The 15,997-nt window shown below is 34.8% G+C and overlaps 2 protein-coding genes across 7 annotated transcripts; both read right to left on the minus strand.

The window, feature by feature from the left end:
* Window positions 1-94: 94 nt before the first annotated feature.
* On the minus strand, window positions 95-3,403 carry LOC130935975 (protein SINE1). Of its 3 annotated transcripts, none has more exons than XM_057865923.1 (3): window positions 3,225-3,403; window positions 1,414-2,726; window positions 95-806 (listed from the first exon to the last, which is right to left on the minus strand). In XM_057865923.1, exons 2-3 carry the CDS (start codon window positions 2,722-2,724, stop codon window positions 324-326), a joined length of 1,794 nt encoding a protein of 597 aa, XP_057721906.1. In that variant the 5' UTR covers window positions 2,725-2,726; window positions 3,225-3,403; the 3' UTR covers window positions 95-323. The 3 variants fall into 3 exon arrangements, with proteins under 3 accessions (XP_057721906.1, XP_057721904.1, XP_057721905.1); XM_057865921.1 differs by having other exon boundaries at window positions 1,414-2,733; XM_057865922.1 differs by lacking the exon at window positions 3,225-3,403 and adding an exon at window positions 2,843-2,919 and having other exon boundaries at window positions 1,414-2,733.
* Window positions 3,404-4,761: 1,358 nt separating this feature from the next.
* Window positions 4,762-13,074, minus strand: LOC130935631 (PHD finger protein ING2). Of its 4 annotated transcripts, none has more exons than XM_057865465.1 (9): window positions 12,604-13,074; window positions 11,514-11,559; window positions 9,538-9,662; window positions 9,365-9,436; window positions 8,960-9,175; window positions 7,270-7,333; window positions 6,395-6,651; window positions 6,267-6,305; window positions 4,762-5,285 (listed from the first exon to the last, which is right to left on the minus strand). In XM_057865465.1, exons 3-9 carry the CDS (start codon window positions 9,550-9,552, stop codon window positions 5,175-5,177), a joined length of 774 nt encoding a protein of 257 aa, XP_057721448.1. In that variant the 5' UTR covers window positions 9,553-9,662; window positions 11,514-11,559; window positions 12,604-13,074; the 3' UTR covers window positions 4,762-5,174. The 4 variants fall into 4 exon arrangements, with proteins under 4 accessions (XP_057721448.1, XP_057721446.1, XP_057721447.1 ...); XM_057865463.1 differs by having other exon boundaries at window positions 8,960-9,189; XM_057865464.1 differs by lacking the exon at window positions 11,514-11,559.
* Between the last annotated feature and the right edge of the window lie 2,923 nt (window positions 13,075-15,997).

The raw sequence follows: 15,997 nt of genomic DNA on the forward strand, positions 1-15,997 counted from the left end.
ATTAAGCTGTTAAAGATATGAAAGATTCATCAAAAACCACTTGCATGAGAAAAAACCATGATAAAGATATAAAATAAAAGAACCATTTCTAACAAATTAACAACTTAGAAGTTCTACAATAGATTATCTTTCACTAATGTAGAATATTCCTACAATTGCTAGACATAAAACCCCATTGAAGATTCTCAATGGAACATAACAGATTTACTGTCACTTAAGGTTCCAACTTCCAACATTTAGTTGGAATACCACTAGCCAACCACTTTTACAATATCATACCTAGAATGCTCTAAATTCTCAGCATGTTCATTACAACAAGCATTTTATGTAGGGACAAGGTAATGGCCTTGATCCTGCTGACTGCTGATCCAAATCAGAGGGGTAGCCATTGCAAGGAGCATGAATGAAAAGCCGCAGAACAATTTACGTTTCATCTTGTGAAGTGCTTTCCCTGTGCTGCCAGTTTGCACAATATTCTTATTTTCCGGAACAACATTGATAGGTGGCTGAATACCGGCATCTCCAGAAAGATCATCAATTGATGACACTGACTCAGAGTCACTCTTGAATTCGTCGTCGCTTTGATTCACTTTACAGTCACAGTTTGTATGATCTGATGAACCATTTTCGTCAAATTCAGATGTCGGGCTCCAATCGATATTGCCTGAGGATAGACTCCTGTACCTTCTGTTCTGTTTCTCAGAGCTACCCGGAGAAACATCACTTGGATCTTGAAGTGATTGAATGAGCTTCCTTGGGGTCTCAAAGATATTGATCAGGTCAGCTGTGGTTTGCGAGCGCGATCTCTGATTTACAACGAAAAAGAAATCATATGTTAATTCTTGAGCAATGCAATAGCTAGTTATTTAAATCAGAAACATGGCATGGCAGCTTAGGAAAACTTAAGCACAAATAATTAGAGAAAAGAAGAAAAAGGGATCTACTACTTTCAAATGTTGAAGAAATCATCAAATGAATCAAGTAGATTGTTTATCAAACTGTTCAAAGTTCAAAGGTCCTTAGCATAGTAACTAAATGCTCACTTTCTGTAGCATAGAATATTTTGTCGAAATCACTTGAATTTAAAACTTGGACTTTTAAGGTTAATGTTGATAAAATGTCTTCCACTTACAGTTGTGGAGTGGTGTTCAACCAATGGAGCGCATGTAAAAAGCGATTAAGCAAAATATATTAAATTGCTTTCTAGGTAAATGAAGAAGTGCATAATTTATAATGGCTTCATGATAAATTGCAATTCTTCTACCATTAAGTTACTTCAAGAACACTGTACTTGCTAGGACATGTAAAATGAACAACTTAGTAGAAATATTTATATATAAACTCTGAACTATTGTTTGAATAAAACTGAAGGCAAAAGAAAATCAGAAAGTAGAGAACTTGAATAAAACTTACCAGTGGACTTGTGTTGGTACTTTTAGATATTCTATTCACAGGATTTCGATACACAAAACCAGAAAATTCCTCAGACAATTCTCCATCTCCAAGAGGAAACTCATTGCTCCCAGACTGTTCCAACAAGGGATTCTCTTGCCCCACTTTGGAGAACAAACCATCCTTAAGAGACACATCAACCCCTCCATTTTCATAACTCCAAAGCTTCCTATTCACACTCCTCCTCTCATAATCCGAGTTCCAGCGATATTGCCCTGTCGAAATAGCAGACTCGGCAACAGATCCAGATTCGTAGCCACTGAAAAAGTCAATAGTACATGATTCTGGTGAAATAGATTGAGGAGAATTTTCCCCCTCCATATAGTCTCTATTACCGAAATTCGACCCTGTCACCGAAGCAGGACTCTTTACATATCTTGGCTTCCGGTCAGTTGCAATTCTCTTAGCAGTTTGCAAGGCTTCAAATGCTGCTCCTTTCACGAAAGCCATTTTATCAGACTGGCACTTCTCCATCTCTTCAATTACCAAATCGAGCTCCGAGAATACACTCCTTGGGTCCAAACACTTCATCAATACATTCACCATCTGAATGGCTGAGAGCCTCTTGTGAGAATTACGCTCCTCTGGGCCAGCATTCAGAATTCTTAGTCCAGATTGTATGAGCAACCTTGCATAGGCTTCAACAACCAGAGCATTGCGCTTCACCAGCGACATAACCAAACCCATGTGAGCATTGGTTTGAGTGGACTTTCCCTCCAATGCCACAGCAACATTCTGACAAACCCTATTGACCATTTCACTCGAAGCGAATCGCCAATTATCTGAATCAACCAGGGCCTTTAGGCAAAGTGCAGCACCGGAAGTTAAACTATCTTGGGAGCTAGAGAGGGAATCACAAAGAGGCTTGCAAATGGAATGAATAATGTGTCTCTTTTTGTCTTCAGGGGCTGTGGGTTCAATTCCATATCTGGCAATAGCCGGAACCACTTTCGAGCAAGCCTGGTGAAGAGGGAAGGACCCTGCACTTGAAGCTAAGGTCTGAACTATGGACACCATGATGCTGTCTATCATGGGGACAATCTTGACTTGATGAACCCTAGCAAGAACCTCATAGAGTGAAATTGTGAATTCACCAGACAAAGAGCCGGTTTCTTTGGTCTCAGAAACTTTTGCAAGAAACACAGGAATGGCCTTGCAATCCAAATCCTTAACATATGATTTCAAAGCTTTCATGGCAGATTTGCGGCTATCTGGATCTTTGTCAAGATTTGCCAGCTCTTGTTGCATCACGGGGCTGAGATTCTTTCCCATTACTGAACTCTGAAACCAAACATCTACAACTATCAGCAACTAGAAATGATAATAATAATAATAATAATATTTATGAGAATAAAAATAAATAACACAAGTTTGAAAAATGAAATTTTACTCTTGTAATAGTTGTTCCATGAATATTTACTCCCTTGAATTCTATTCCCTTAAATATTTTCGCAGATTCATGCTCGAAAATCAGCTCCAAGAGTTCATAACTTTTACAAACAAATACCCCCTCCCCCACCAAAAAAAATATATAGGGAAAAAAATTCAAACTTGAAAACAGTGCTTGAAGACCCAATTGCAACGGTCCTCAAATATTTCAAATTTTCACCAAAAACAGAATTTTTCAAGGCATCCAAAAAGAGGGTCAGAACAACGACTCTTTTTTTTTCTTTTTCTATTCCAACAATTATCTTGGTAAAAGAAACATAAATGAAACAGCAAAGAACAAAAAGAAAAGCAGTAGGAAAATGAAGCAAGAAAATAGTAATCACCTGAATTTGAAGAAGAAGAAGATGCAGAGGATGGCTCTGTGTGCGTGTTTTGACACACACAGTTATGTGAGCTAAATGGAAGGAAGAGGTGGCAACGAAAGAGAGTGAATGAGGTGTAAGAAAATAATGGAGAAGGTAAAAGAGTCTAAGAACAAGTGTCACTGTTGAGAATTTGAATTTTTGTGAGTTGTTTTCTTTTTTTTCAACTATTGTGTTGTGTTGTGATTTGTTTGTCTGAGCATAGCATGGCTTGAGTGAGTTGAGTTCCTCCCTTTTCAAAATAGTTTCATTTTAATTCCACCGCTATCCTTTTTCCATGTGGGTCCCACATGATTCACATCAGAGCAACTACAATACCAGAAATGCCCTCAAACTTTAATAGGAAAAAGAAATTTTTTGCGATTAAGTATCCAACATAATCGCAAAAAATCAGACACCAATTAATTAGTGGGAGTTTTTGAAATGTAAAATAAATACATTAAAATTTTAAATTTTTATATTCTTAATAAAAACTTTCTCAGTTTATAATTTTAGTATATGCTTTTAAGATACAAATTAGCTAAATCCTCAATTTTAGATGTTTATGATTTTTTTTTGTTTATTATTATTATTATTATTATTATTTGCAAAAAAACTAACATTAAATATGTATTTCTCAAAAATACATTAGAAATTGAATTTTGATGCTATTTTTTGCAAGCATGATTAGAAAAATGAGATATTATTATTCTTAAAATTTGGTAATTTTTTGTTAAGTATATATTTTTTTGTGATTTTTTAAAAGTATTATTAATTGTTAACAAAAAAATTAAAAAAAATAATATACTTAATGAAAAATCACCAAATTTTAAGAATAATAATATCTCAATTTTATAATTATTCTTGCAAAAAATTGCATCAAAATTCAATTTCTAAGGCATTTTTTGAAAATATATATTTACTGTTGGGTATTTTTGTTGTGTTTTTAAATTATTTAAAGGTATTTTTGTCGATAATAAAATCCAGATGTATTTTTGTCAGCGTTTGAATAATTCGGAGACGTTTTTTGTGGTTAACCCTTTTTTGTTTTTACTTTGTTTAAACACCAAAATAAAACGACATTATTTAGCCATGTATTCAACGTAGCAAGTTCAAAACATGCTCAAGACTCTTTGCGGACTCAGCGCTGGAAAGAATCCAGGGACTAATATAGTAATCAAAGCTGGATCCCAAATATCAGTATAGTAAATTTTAGATCTAAAGACTAAAATGGTAAAAGTTGCAAAATACCACTTTGGAAGTTTAGTCGGGGAGAGGGTATAAAAGTCTTTTCCCGCTTTTGAATCTTTCCTGTTGCTGATTTAGAAGACGCGCCACAAAATTAAAATACAAAGGAACAAGGAATAAATAGATGTACCATACCATCATGGCATCATAATTCAAAGATTACCTAAAATTTATTCAACTATCTATTATGCATGCAAACAAAAAGACTGTTAGGTAGGAGGCATTAATATGCCAATTAGACGTCCTTCCAACAAAACAATGAAACATCATGTGCAAAAAATTGAATTTTGCCCCATATTTATATATCTTGTAACAGTTATTCAGGACTATATTTCAGCATTTCACATACCCCAAAATTCAAATCTAGAAAGAATCACTCACGTATCCCAAGTTCTAGAGGACTTTTATACAATACAATAATACTACATAGCATGACAGAGACAAGTTGGACTCTGCCTAAAATAAAATGGCCAAGCAATATACTAGAAGACAAATATAATTCAAACCCCACGTGTCTGAGTAGGATGGGGGAAGAGGGTTAATATGGGTTTAAGGGGATTAGCAACAAACACTAACCCCATTAATCACAACATATCTTAAAAGAATTATGCATTCATGAAGTGGAGATTCATTGAAGAATCAATTGACTATTTAAGAATGCAGTTTGATAAGAGCAAACTTTTATCATTGGCATTGTGGTAGTAATCTGCAGGTTGGACAATACCATTTACCCTTGAACCTTGTCTCTTGAGTTAAGCCGACACATGAATAGTGGAACCATTCTCCTCCTTGGCACTATCAAGAAAAACAGACATTTGGATTATTATTGTTAGAGCTTTCACAGTCGTGTGCGAATCTGCATCATTTATCTTTCAGGGAAAAGCTACACATTCTAGCTACAAACATGGACTGAACATCTAATCAGAGGTTTATATTCATATAGGATTTTAAGAACTCTCCTATACGCTGACTTCTTAAATTTACTTTATGTTCATATATCCATCCATCATCCAATGCAGCATGTATACAGGCAGCAGCTTTACTATCATTCTTTTGAAATAGCTATTGAACTATTTGCAAACATTCTCAGAGTGATAATTAACAAATAAACAAACGGTGGAGAAGGGAAAAAAAAGTCTTAACAAAAGTAATCTTTTCGGTACTGTTTGGTTAGTGTCCATGTACACTGGAAACATGGACATAGTGGCAAATGTCCACCGCTTATTCGTTAAGATGTATTTTGTGTTCTTATAAAAGGTTAAGACACAGAGACATAAAAAACAGCTTTTTGTTATAGTCTTGTCCTTAAAAGTTTTTTAAATCCCACCTCTACCCTCAGTCCCTCACCTTTACCAACATATTGCCTCTTCCTCAACCCTTCTCATTCCTCCCTGCTCCTCCTCCTCCTCCCTTTAGCTGCCTCTGCCTTGCCACCCCTTCCTCCGCCTTTCTACCTCCACCACACTCCCTCTCTATCCTCTTTGTCACAACCTCTACCCTCACCTCTCTTCCTCAGCCGTCTCCTTCGCTGAGGTACCACATTTTTATGTTTACTTATCGACAATAATATGACAATATCTCGTAAATAATTATGCCATAGTGTTGCTATTCATCTAGCCTACAAAAGAAGCCATGAAATTTCTAAATAGAAAACAAAGCAGCAACAAGAACCATTATATTAAATGTGGATATTTGGGGAAACCCGATTTCTCCAAAGAAAAAGAAAGAGGCAAAGCAAAACATAGAGCAAGAGAGAGCAAAGCAAAATGAACTTACATTTTCGTTGTCACAAGCAATCATGTCACCAAAAGACACCTAAAAAATCAGAGAACCAAATTGCCTCAGTTTCTTAGCAGAACATCTTGAGCAGATAACAAGATATATTAGGAACAACAAATTAGAACCTGATGACAAACACAGTATGTTGGCTCATTTGGATCAATAGGTGTATCCATCTCCATAGGAGTTACATACTCCTTCTTATGGCTACCTGGTGGAGGCATTAGCTCAAAGTCTCTATCATGCTCCCGATCCCAGTCTCTATCCCTGTAATCAAGCCTCTTTGACTGTGGTGTTACATATAAAGGCTTGCGTTTTTCAGGTTTAGGGACTATAGGCAATGGGGGAAGAATTGCTGGTTCATCCGGTGGTATTTTCCCCTCTGATAAAGTTAAATGTGAAAGGGGGGAAAAAAGAAAATTTGCTAGATCACAACTTCATTATGTACAAAAATAAGTAAAGTAACACATTTTTATCAGTTTTTAGAAAGTCTCCTGAATTGCAAAACAATTATTCCCGTGCTTTTTAGTGTCTCTCGCTAGTGCATTACATATTACTTTATACAGATCCAAAAACATAAAACTATGTACTTTCTCCCAAACTCTCTTACCAGAAATATAATTATAATTGGCATAATTGACTGCCACTGTTTCGAACATTAGATGAATTACTTGCTTTTAGGTAAGGTGCTTTGTAGCATCAATTAAGGCATACCTACTTCCATTTTAAATACATACATTGCAGTCTTACTTTTGATACTATAAACTGAAATTTTTAACTGAAATTAATATAGCAGCGAGACCTACTGCCTGTACTCATCAATAACAGAAAACAACAACAAAGCCTTATTCTACAAAGTGGGATTGGTTACACTGAACAAATGACATTGCTGTGTCCTATTACAAACCATGCATGTAGACATGACTATTTGTAACTATCCTTGGATGAATTATCTATGCATCACTCAAAATAAGTCAGAAAGAAAAAAATATTAGTTTACCTTGCTTGAGGTCTTCAGCAAAGTTGTTTAAATCCTCATCAAGACGTTTGACATGACTATCTATCTGAAGAAAATACAGAAGATTCAAACTGGTAAATGTAGTTGTATGGTGTTGCTTATTCACATGAGAGAGAGAGAGAGAGAGAGAGAGAGAGAGAATAAAAGGAAATAAAGATATCCACATGATCTTGTAAATTAAGTAAAATGCACGTCATGATGGTTCCAACTTCCAGAGCTTCACTATGCCATCCAGCACAAAGCTTAATGTGTTATAGGCTTATAGCTATCATCCAAAGGCCATGTTGCATATTCAAAATAAGTACAGTAACATACAGAAGCGAATAAAAATAGAAATCTTTTTAATGTCCAGCATGTTATATAAGATAACTACTTATAAAAGCAGACGAGAAAAGCATAAGGAATTCTTTTGGAAAATCTTAAACCTTAAAGGTATCATCACCAGCCAGATTATTAAAGTTAAAAGGGCTATTTTTTGTTGAAATAATCCATTATCATGCAATATTGCTGAAACGGAGCATCCAGAGCAATATGCTCCTTCTTCATAAATGAAGCTTCTTGTAAAAAAGGAGAATCAGAAGTAACTCTGAAAATATATTCTCTCTGCTGAATGTGATAATGGTATAAGATTTTTGTGTAGTGCAAGTGATTTTAGTAGCCCTTGAGTACAGAATAGCACATGTAAACCTCTTTTCTATGATGACTCACAGGAAGTGAGAAACCTCTTAGTGTTGACTAGGTGTTAATCATACAGAATCAATACTTTTCAAATTTATTTGCTTTAAGTGGCTATTCGAATATCATCTAGATTCTAGACATAGATGATATGTTCTGTTCTTATTCTGGTAAGGAGTTCATTCTCTTTTCTTTTGATGCCATATATATATATATATATATATATATATATATATATATATGATACAATACAATATCTGGTTTCTGAAAAGCAGCATACCCGGTAATTCAGTATCATAATAATACTTGGTTGAATTGTGAATCTTTATTCAAACTTGTACCATTATTAATCCACATAAGAGTCAAGTGGATGTTGAATCGTTATTTTTATGTAAGAAAGGGAATAAATAAAGAGTTTAATTTTGATGCACTGACAGTGTAAAACGTTTTACAGAGTCATGCAATAACATCCGTTCTCTTAGATGACTATTCACGCAGTCAATGTGAAAGATAGTTATTTTTACTGATGCGGCATTACGTAATTGGATGCACGTGTAAAACTACTTTACACTGACGGTGCATCCAAACTAAATTCATAAATAAAATATGTGAAAGGGGAACCAAAAATGCATAAGACGGACAGTCATGTAAGAGAGACAAAAGAGAATAAGTGAGTTAATCAAGATCATTTTTATTTAATTGAAGGTTGAGGATTGACAGTAACTTAAGAATTCTACTTCTGGCATCAATCGATCCTCCTCACTTATAAGTTATGTATGTGTATATATGTATGTAAGTGTTCACCTATCTAATGCCCTAGCATAATGGTTATGACAAGAGTAAACTTCATTGATCATTTTCAAGCATTCCATCCAATGGCAATAACCCTTCAAATATCGATGATAAGGGAAAAATCACACATTTGTTGATAAGTGCTTCACACTAAACCCTTCTTTCCAAATTCTAAAGAAATAAAGATAGACAGAAAAATTCTCACCAAGTCATATGCTTGCCGTGCCAACAAAACTTTCTCAGTACATAGGTTCAATGCATTATCCTGATTGGCCTCGATTTCCTTTCGTAATTTCTCAATCGCAGCCTCGTCTTCCTCATTTGCATGATGATTGTTATTATAATGATGGCCACTGACATGGTTACCCTTCTTAGAGCCATGTGATGAGATCCCCATACACACCTTTGTCTGCTGCCTAGTCTGGTTTATCATAGCTTCCATCAAAAGACAAACAAAACGTGAATAAAAATAACAAAGAAATTTTTTACTTTAACAAATAGCAAGGCAATATAAACATATTAAATGTCATTAATGGAATCAAACATGTAAACATAAGAATGACATACTAACAATTAAATCAAATAAAAGTTTTGAGGAAAAAGATTTTACATTGGGATCGTTCATCAAGTTCTCGCACAGTATTGAGAAGCCTCTGAAGCTCAGCGGGCAAAGTGCTAGCATCTATAGGAAATGGAGAATTTCAGCGGCAAAATTCAAAAATTACAATTCACATAAGAATAGGAAATTAGGAGAAAAAATGGTAGGGCAAACAAGGTTCTTACACTCCAAATAGTCATCCACGTAGACTCCAGTGCGTGCAATTGCCATTTTGCAGGAACGATTTTCGCAATTGGTGATGAGGGTTAGGGTTTTCAATTAGGAACCCAGAGGAAAGCTTTCGCTGATACTGTAAGAGGGAGATAGAAAAGGGTAAAACGGTGTCGTATCAATGGTTCTGTAATTTTTTTTATAAAAAACGACGTCCCAGAAAAATAATCCCTTCAGTAATCAGAAAATATAAAAACGTGTACCTTCTAGAGAGAAATCTTACAAAAGTCGAATACTAAATATAAAAGTTAACACAATCCAATCCAAATCAAAATATGATTTTATTAAAGATATTCAAATTCAGTTTAATCATTCAATATTGTTAAATGACCAAATCAAAAGATGATAAAACAAGCAGCCGCATACATATATACAAAATTGTTAAACTGATACTTTCAGTAATTTTTATTAGCCTTAAATTTAAACACCAGTAAGAATTAATAATTTGAACATACAATTAGACGATCTTATCTTATCTTAAATCTCATCAAATGACTTTAAAATCAAATTAAAAACTTTGTAATAATGTTAACTAACAAAACATATGTAACTAGCAATATCTTTTTTTAATTAACCAATTTTGTGATGATTAGATAACTAGAAATTAAAAATCTACTCAAAAGCATTATATCATCTTCTTAAAACTAGTATCATAAAAATCGGATACAAAGATTTATTATTATCTAAAGTCTAAACAATTTGAATCAAAAGATAAAAAATTATCTCTTTTACAATATATATATATATACATGCATTCTCATAAATTCTAAATAACATCGTTGTCAAAGGGGTATGAATAAGAGAAGAATGAATTCAAAGGTAGTTGTCGTTTTTTCTTGTGTTCCATTAAGCATTATACCAACCTACCAATTTCCCCTCTTAACTCTTTAACAATAGGTGCTGATGACCATCACACATCTTCAAGAATGTAAAATATTCAAAGCACATTTAGCTTACAACTACAATTATCATTGAAATCTTCATTCTAACCTTAATCTTAATCTTTATCTTAATCCTATTCCTAATCTTAACACTAACCCTCCTCAACGGCATAAAATAATAACACCGTCTTTGATACCATCAGTAAGAACATTACAACCATCGCACACTAACAACAACATGCTACTTCTTAAAACTGCCATCAAGAACTCAATGTTGAAGAAAGGAACTATTGATGAGTTTACGATGAAGAACAATTTTGTTATACAGCGCAAGCCGATCCCAGGGTGGTTCTCATTACAATGCCTCTCGTCAAATCAAGCCTTCCAGACTATCCACCATGTCCAAAGCCGAGGATTTTAATTTGTGAATGTGAATGTATGATGGATCTTATTATGGATGGTTGCTTTTTTGTTTTAGTTTTTTTGGTTAGGTTTCTTTAATTTGTTCTAAGTTTTAGGCTTTAGGCTTTAACTATGCAATATGCATTGGAGTCGGGATCTTTCAGTAGGAAATTTTCGAAGGCAAACTCCTACAGTCGTCATCAGTGTGTTTAGTTATTGTATTTGGTAAATGTTTTTATAAATGCTGAGTAACTTGTCTAAATAATATTTATAATCAAAATCACCTGTATGCTATCAGTTTTTGTGTTTTGTACATCTTCTCCTTAAGGTTCTGAAAATCAGACCGGTCATTGAATTGTTCTAGTTATTGGTTTCCTGATTTATTGGTTCAACCAGTTCAATCTTGATTCAACCGAAAAACCGTTATAATAAACACCTGATTCTATAAAAATTCAATGAATAAAGCAACTGGTTCTAAACACTCTTCTACTGCATTTTTTTACTTCAAAAGGGGATCATAAACAACTAATTCTATGAGTAAACAAACTACAATGATATGCAATGCCAAAAATAAGCCAATGATGAAATAATAAAGAGTTTCTCTCTTCAATTCTATGTTCAAGCTTGTAGAATCAACAGAGTAATACCGTTGAAATAGTCTTCCTTCTTAATTTTTACATACCTCAGAATTTCCTACAAAATGAAAATTGAACACAACACACAGCCTTAAAACAAAAACAAAAACAAAACAACACTCAGAAATCAATCACCTCTTCCAAACACAGCCTTAAAACAAAACAGAACAACATTCAGAGTTTGAGCATTGATAACAAAAAAATTGATTTCTGAAACAAAACAAACACAGCAAAACCAGCAGAACAGCATTTAGAGTTTGAGCATTGATCACAAAAAATTGATTTCTGAAACAAAACAAACAATCAACAAAACAATGAAAATAGAATTTTTGTTCCTTCAGAAAAAGAAAACAATGAAAACATGAAGCATATAATAAATCAATGATCACCAATATCCAGCAATAATCTCAAAGACAACAATAAATACACGACAACAATTTAGCAAATAAACAAGAACAAGACCTAAATAGAAAATCCAACAAATTAAACCGCGGCAACCTAATAATTTAGCAAATTAAAACAACAGCAGCCCAACAATTTAACAAATTATCAACTTAATAAGTTCAAGAACAGAAAATCACAACAAAAACAAAAAAAATTAAAATTAACAGAAGAACAACAGAACAACAACACAAGAACAATTAGCAAATTAACAAGTTCACAATAACAGTTAAAATTTACCAGAAGAACACTAATGCAAGTGAAATCATCATGCTAATATGTTTTCTGCAAAGATGCTATTTGTGCAGGTAAAATTTCCTAATTACTAAGATCCAATAATTCTAATTTCACATGCAATCAACTTACTACGTTTCTAAAAGCTAGAAATTATAAAACCAACCAGAAATATGGTTAAAGCATTTCATCAAACATGTTGAGTGCAGTAAAATTAGAACGAAATAAGAGAATTCAAAGCTTAATATCAATGTGATAGAGAAGAGAACACAACTATTGTATACTTTCATTCAGTCTATGAAAAAAATCCAAACCACTACCCTGTCAAATAGTTACTTATTGTAATAGAAATCAGAAGTTGCAGAGTTTGAGCAGAGTATTGGTGTTGTGTGAGTGTATTGTCTGGTGGCGGGTTTAGGAAACTCACGACGGCGACAAAAGGGAGCAGTTCGACGCGTGGGTTGGTCGCAGAGTTTGAAGCAGAGCAACGTGGCTTCCTGACAAACGCGAATGCGAACTCGAACGGTGAACGGCGAGGGAACGCGAACGGTGAACGGCGTGGGAACGCGAACGGTGAACGCCGAGCAAACGTGAACGGCGAAGAACGCAAACGAAGACGACGGCTGAACTAGGACGCGAACGCGAACGACAAACAAACGGCGGCGGAAGCGTGGCTGAGCAGACAAAGACGACGGACGCCGAGCTCGCGGAAGCAGCTGCGATCGGTGACAGCGAACAGGGGTTGAAGACTTGGAGCACGAGGGAAGCTAACTTGACGGACGGACGGCCGGCAAAATTTGAGTGCGACCGACGGCGGCAGTATGCCACTCCTTGCGGCGGTGGTGTAGGCTTACAGTGCTAGGGTTTTTTGGCTGAGTTTCTGTGATTTCCTTCTGAATGAAAGAAAGGAAGGGAGAAATGGAGAAAGAAACGACGGAGCTTCGGTTTTTGTGTAAACCGGCCGGGATCCGGTTCGGTTCGACCGGCCGGTTCAATGGTTTTCTAATCAACTGTTTTACATACTTGACCAGACACCAGACCGTTAATATTACTAATTTGCGGTTGAATGAATCCGACCGACCCGTCCGGTCCGGTTATCAGAATCTCCTGCCTTTTTGAGTTCCGCTAGGTAGGGATGGAAATAGGTCAGGCGATCTGTCAGAAGCCTGCAATCTGGCTTGTATTTGGCCTGGTCTGGCCTGGCCTGTTGTAAAATAGGCACAGGCTCAGGCCTTTGTAAAAGTCTTAATATGTTAATAGGTCAGGCTCAAACTCGCTAATTAGCTTTATTGGCCTGTCAGACCTGTTAAAACATAATTAAATATATAAATTATTTTTTATTATTATTATAATTATCAGATATTTTAAATTTATTATATTTTATTATAAATATTTTTGTATATTTTAAATACTTTAAAGTTTAAAAATTCTTGTAAATATTAAATATGATATATTACTTATAAATATTTTTATTAAAAAAAATTTTTAAAATTATATTTTTATTTTTATAAAAAAAATTATCAGGCCTTTTAACAGGCTACAGGCCAGGCTTAATACTTTGAAAAAAGCCTATAACAGGCTGCAGGCCAAGCCCAAGCCAATTAACTACATAACAGGCCAGGCCTGTTAAGAGTAAAGCCTGGCCTGGCCTAGCTTATTTCCACTCCTACTATTAGGTAACTAAAAGAGGTCAACCAACTCTTATTGGGCTGACCCCAAAGTCCATTTTATCAGAAAAGCCACATCCTCAATTAACCATAGTAACTCAAATTAACCCCAATTACTTATAGTAAATCTAATTAGCCCTAACTTTCATCGTTGCAATTGAGGCTCATCCCACAAACCCAATGGCACCTCCTCCTAACCCTCCTTCTTTAGACGCATTTTCTTCTCCAGCATCAACCCAGTCAGTGCCGTCCCCCGTGCCATCCGCGAACAACCGCATGTCTTAGAAGGACACCCCAGTGCGCTACTATTGTTACATGTCATCGTTGCCGGTGTCAACCCCAGTCAGCGTCACCCGCCGTTCCGTCTGCGAGCAACCGCAAGACTCGGAAGGTCATCCCATTCTGCGACTACTACTGCAGGTCTCCGTCGGAGCTCCAATGAACTCGCATCCCCCTCTCCGCTGGACAACGCGACTACGCCTCTCGTGCTCTGCCTCCACGCACGCCATCTCGAACTACTCCCTGTCGCGCCATGAAGCTACCCCTGAATATACCGGAGGTGTCATTTTTAGACGTGTCTTATGTGGGTCATGTCTTTTAACAGAAGTGTCTTTTTTGCATGTGTCTATTGGATGTGGCTTCTGTGGAATTGTCTTCTGATGCAGATGTGTTTTGTTAGTGTGTCTTTGTGTGGGTCATGTATTCTAATGGAGGTATCTCGTGTTGGATGTGTCTCGTGAATGTGTCTTTTAATGAATGGTGTCGAGATTTACTTCTGGTTGCGTCAAGACATGTGTTTAGGGAAGGTTGAGGTGGCATATACGATCGGGTGGTCTGAGTTTTGTCGTGGTTTGCGTCTGGGAGAGAGGTGCTCGGGTTCACGTTTGGGGGTGGAGGACGGCTAAATAGTTTCACCGAAATCACGGATAATGAATATGGAATGGTAGAGGCGCGATTATGAATCCTTTCGCGTTCGGGGGGAGGGGTACTCGGGTTCACGTTTGAGAGAAGGGAGGAGGGCTCAGTCACATAAGAGTGATGGGGGCGCGGTTATGAATCCTGGTTTTTTAAATTTGGATTAATTATTGATGAATGAAATTTTAATTTTAAAAAAATAAAATTTATATTTATTAATTGGAGTTATTTAAAAAGTTGCCTTATTTAAGTTAAGTTGTATATCTATACTTTTTCTTTTTTTTTTCTCATATTCTTATCCCTTTTTTCATATGTTTAAATACAATATTAAAATTTTTTATTAATAATAAAATATAATATTCTAAAATTTTTTAAACTATAATATATTTGATGAAATATTGTGATAAAAGTAGTCTAAATTCATACTCCAACATACTAATCTTTTATTTCACATATTGTAAATCTACATAAATTGTGATAGTCTCTCACAATTTATTCCTCTCCAAATGCATGCTATTTGTGATTGCTTCCAATGGTTTCTCATTATACAAAATCTATTTCTCTTTTGTAGATTATGTTGAGTTTCTATTTTCTTGTAATATTTAGCATTCTCAAACAGACTATGTTTTAATCTGTGGTGTTTTTTAATAAATTTAAGACTAAAATGTAAGTTTTTCGAAAAATTATAACTAGATCATTTAACATATAATTTATTTATTTAATTAAGTAATTTACCTGCATTTTCTTTATTTAAGAAACAAAAATAAAAACAAAAAATTGAAGAAGGAAAAAAAAGGTTAAGAAATAAAAGACAATTTTTTCTTTTATGAAAAACACAAGTTTTTTATGTATTTAGTATAGAATTTTTTTGCGTTAAATGCCGATTTTTTTTAACCTAAACAGAATTTTTTTAACCTAAACACAGAATTCTTTTACGTTAGACACAAAAATATTTTTTAAAGATAAGCAAACACATTTCTATACAAACATATTGAAAGAACTAGAAATAGCAAACATGTTAAGAAAGGTTGGGATGATAAATTATTAGGCCAATTTAGTTAGATTTAGTTACTAAAATTCTATGAAGTACGAACACAAACATAGATACGGGACATGACATCGTAAAAAATACGTGGACACATTAATTTTAATTTTTTATACGACACCGGACCAATGATAAAATACAATACTCCAAATAAAGGAAAAAACAATCATTTGTACTCATGAATTTTACAAACA

This window comes from Arachis stenosperma, chromosome 6 (assembly GCF_014773155.1).
Source record: "Arachis stenosperma cultivar V10309 chromosome 6, arast.V10309.gnm1.PFL2, whole genome shotgun sequence".
Classification (NCBI taxonomy): Eukaryota; Viridiplantae; Streptophyta; class Magnoliopsida; order Fabales; family Fabaceae; genus Arachis; species Arachis stenosperma.

Coding starts and splice junctions, on each gene's coding strand:
- LOC130935975 (XM_057865923.1), bottom strand. CDS start 2,724: ATGGGAAAGAATCTCAGCCCCGTGATGCAACAAGAGCTGGCAAATCTT. Junction 807..1,413: donor GTACCAACACAAGTCCACTG/GTAAGTTTTATT, acceptor GTTGTAAATCAG/AGATCGCGCTCGCAAACCAC.
- LOC130935631 (XM_057865462.1), bottom strand. CDS start 9,583: ATGGCAATTGCACGCACTGGAGTCTACGTGGATGACTATTTGGAGT. Junction 9,437..9,537: donor CGTGGATGACTATTTGGAGT/GTAAGAACCTTG, acceptor CATTTCCTATAG/ATGCTAGCACTTTGCCCGCT. Junction 6,306..6,394: donor CATACTGTGTTTGTCATCAG/GTTCTAATTTGT, acceptor CTGATTTTTTAG/GTGTCTTTTGGTGACATGAT.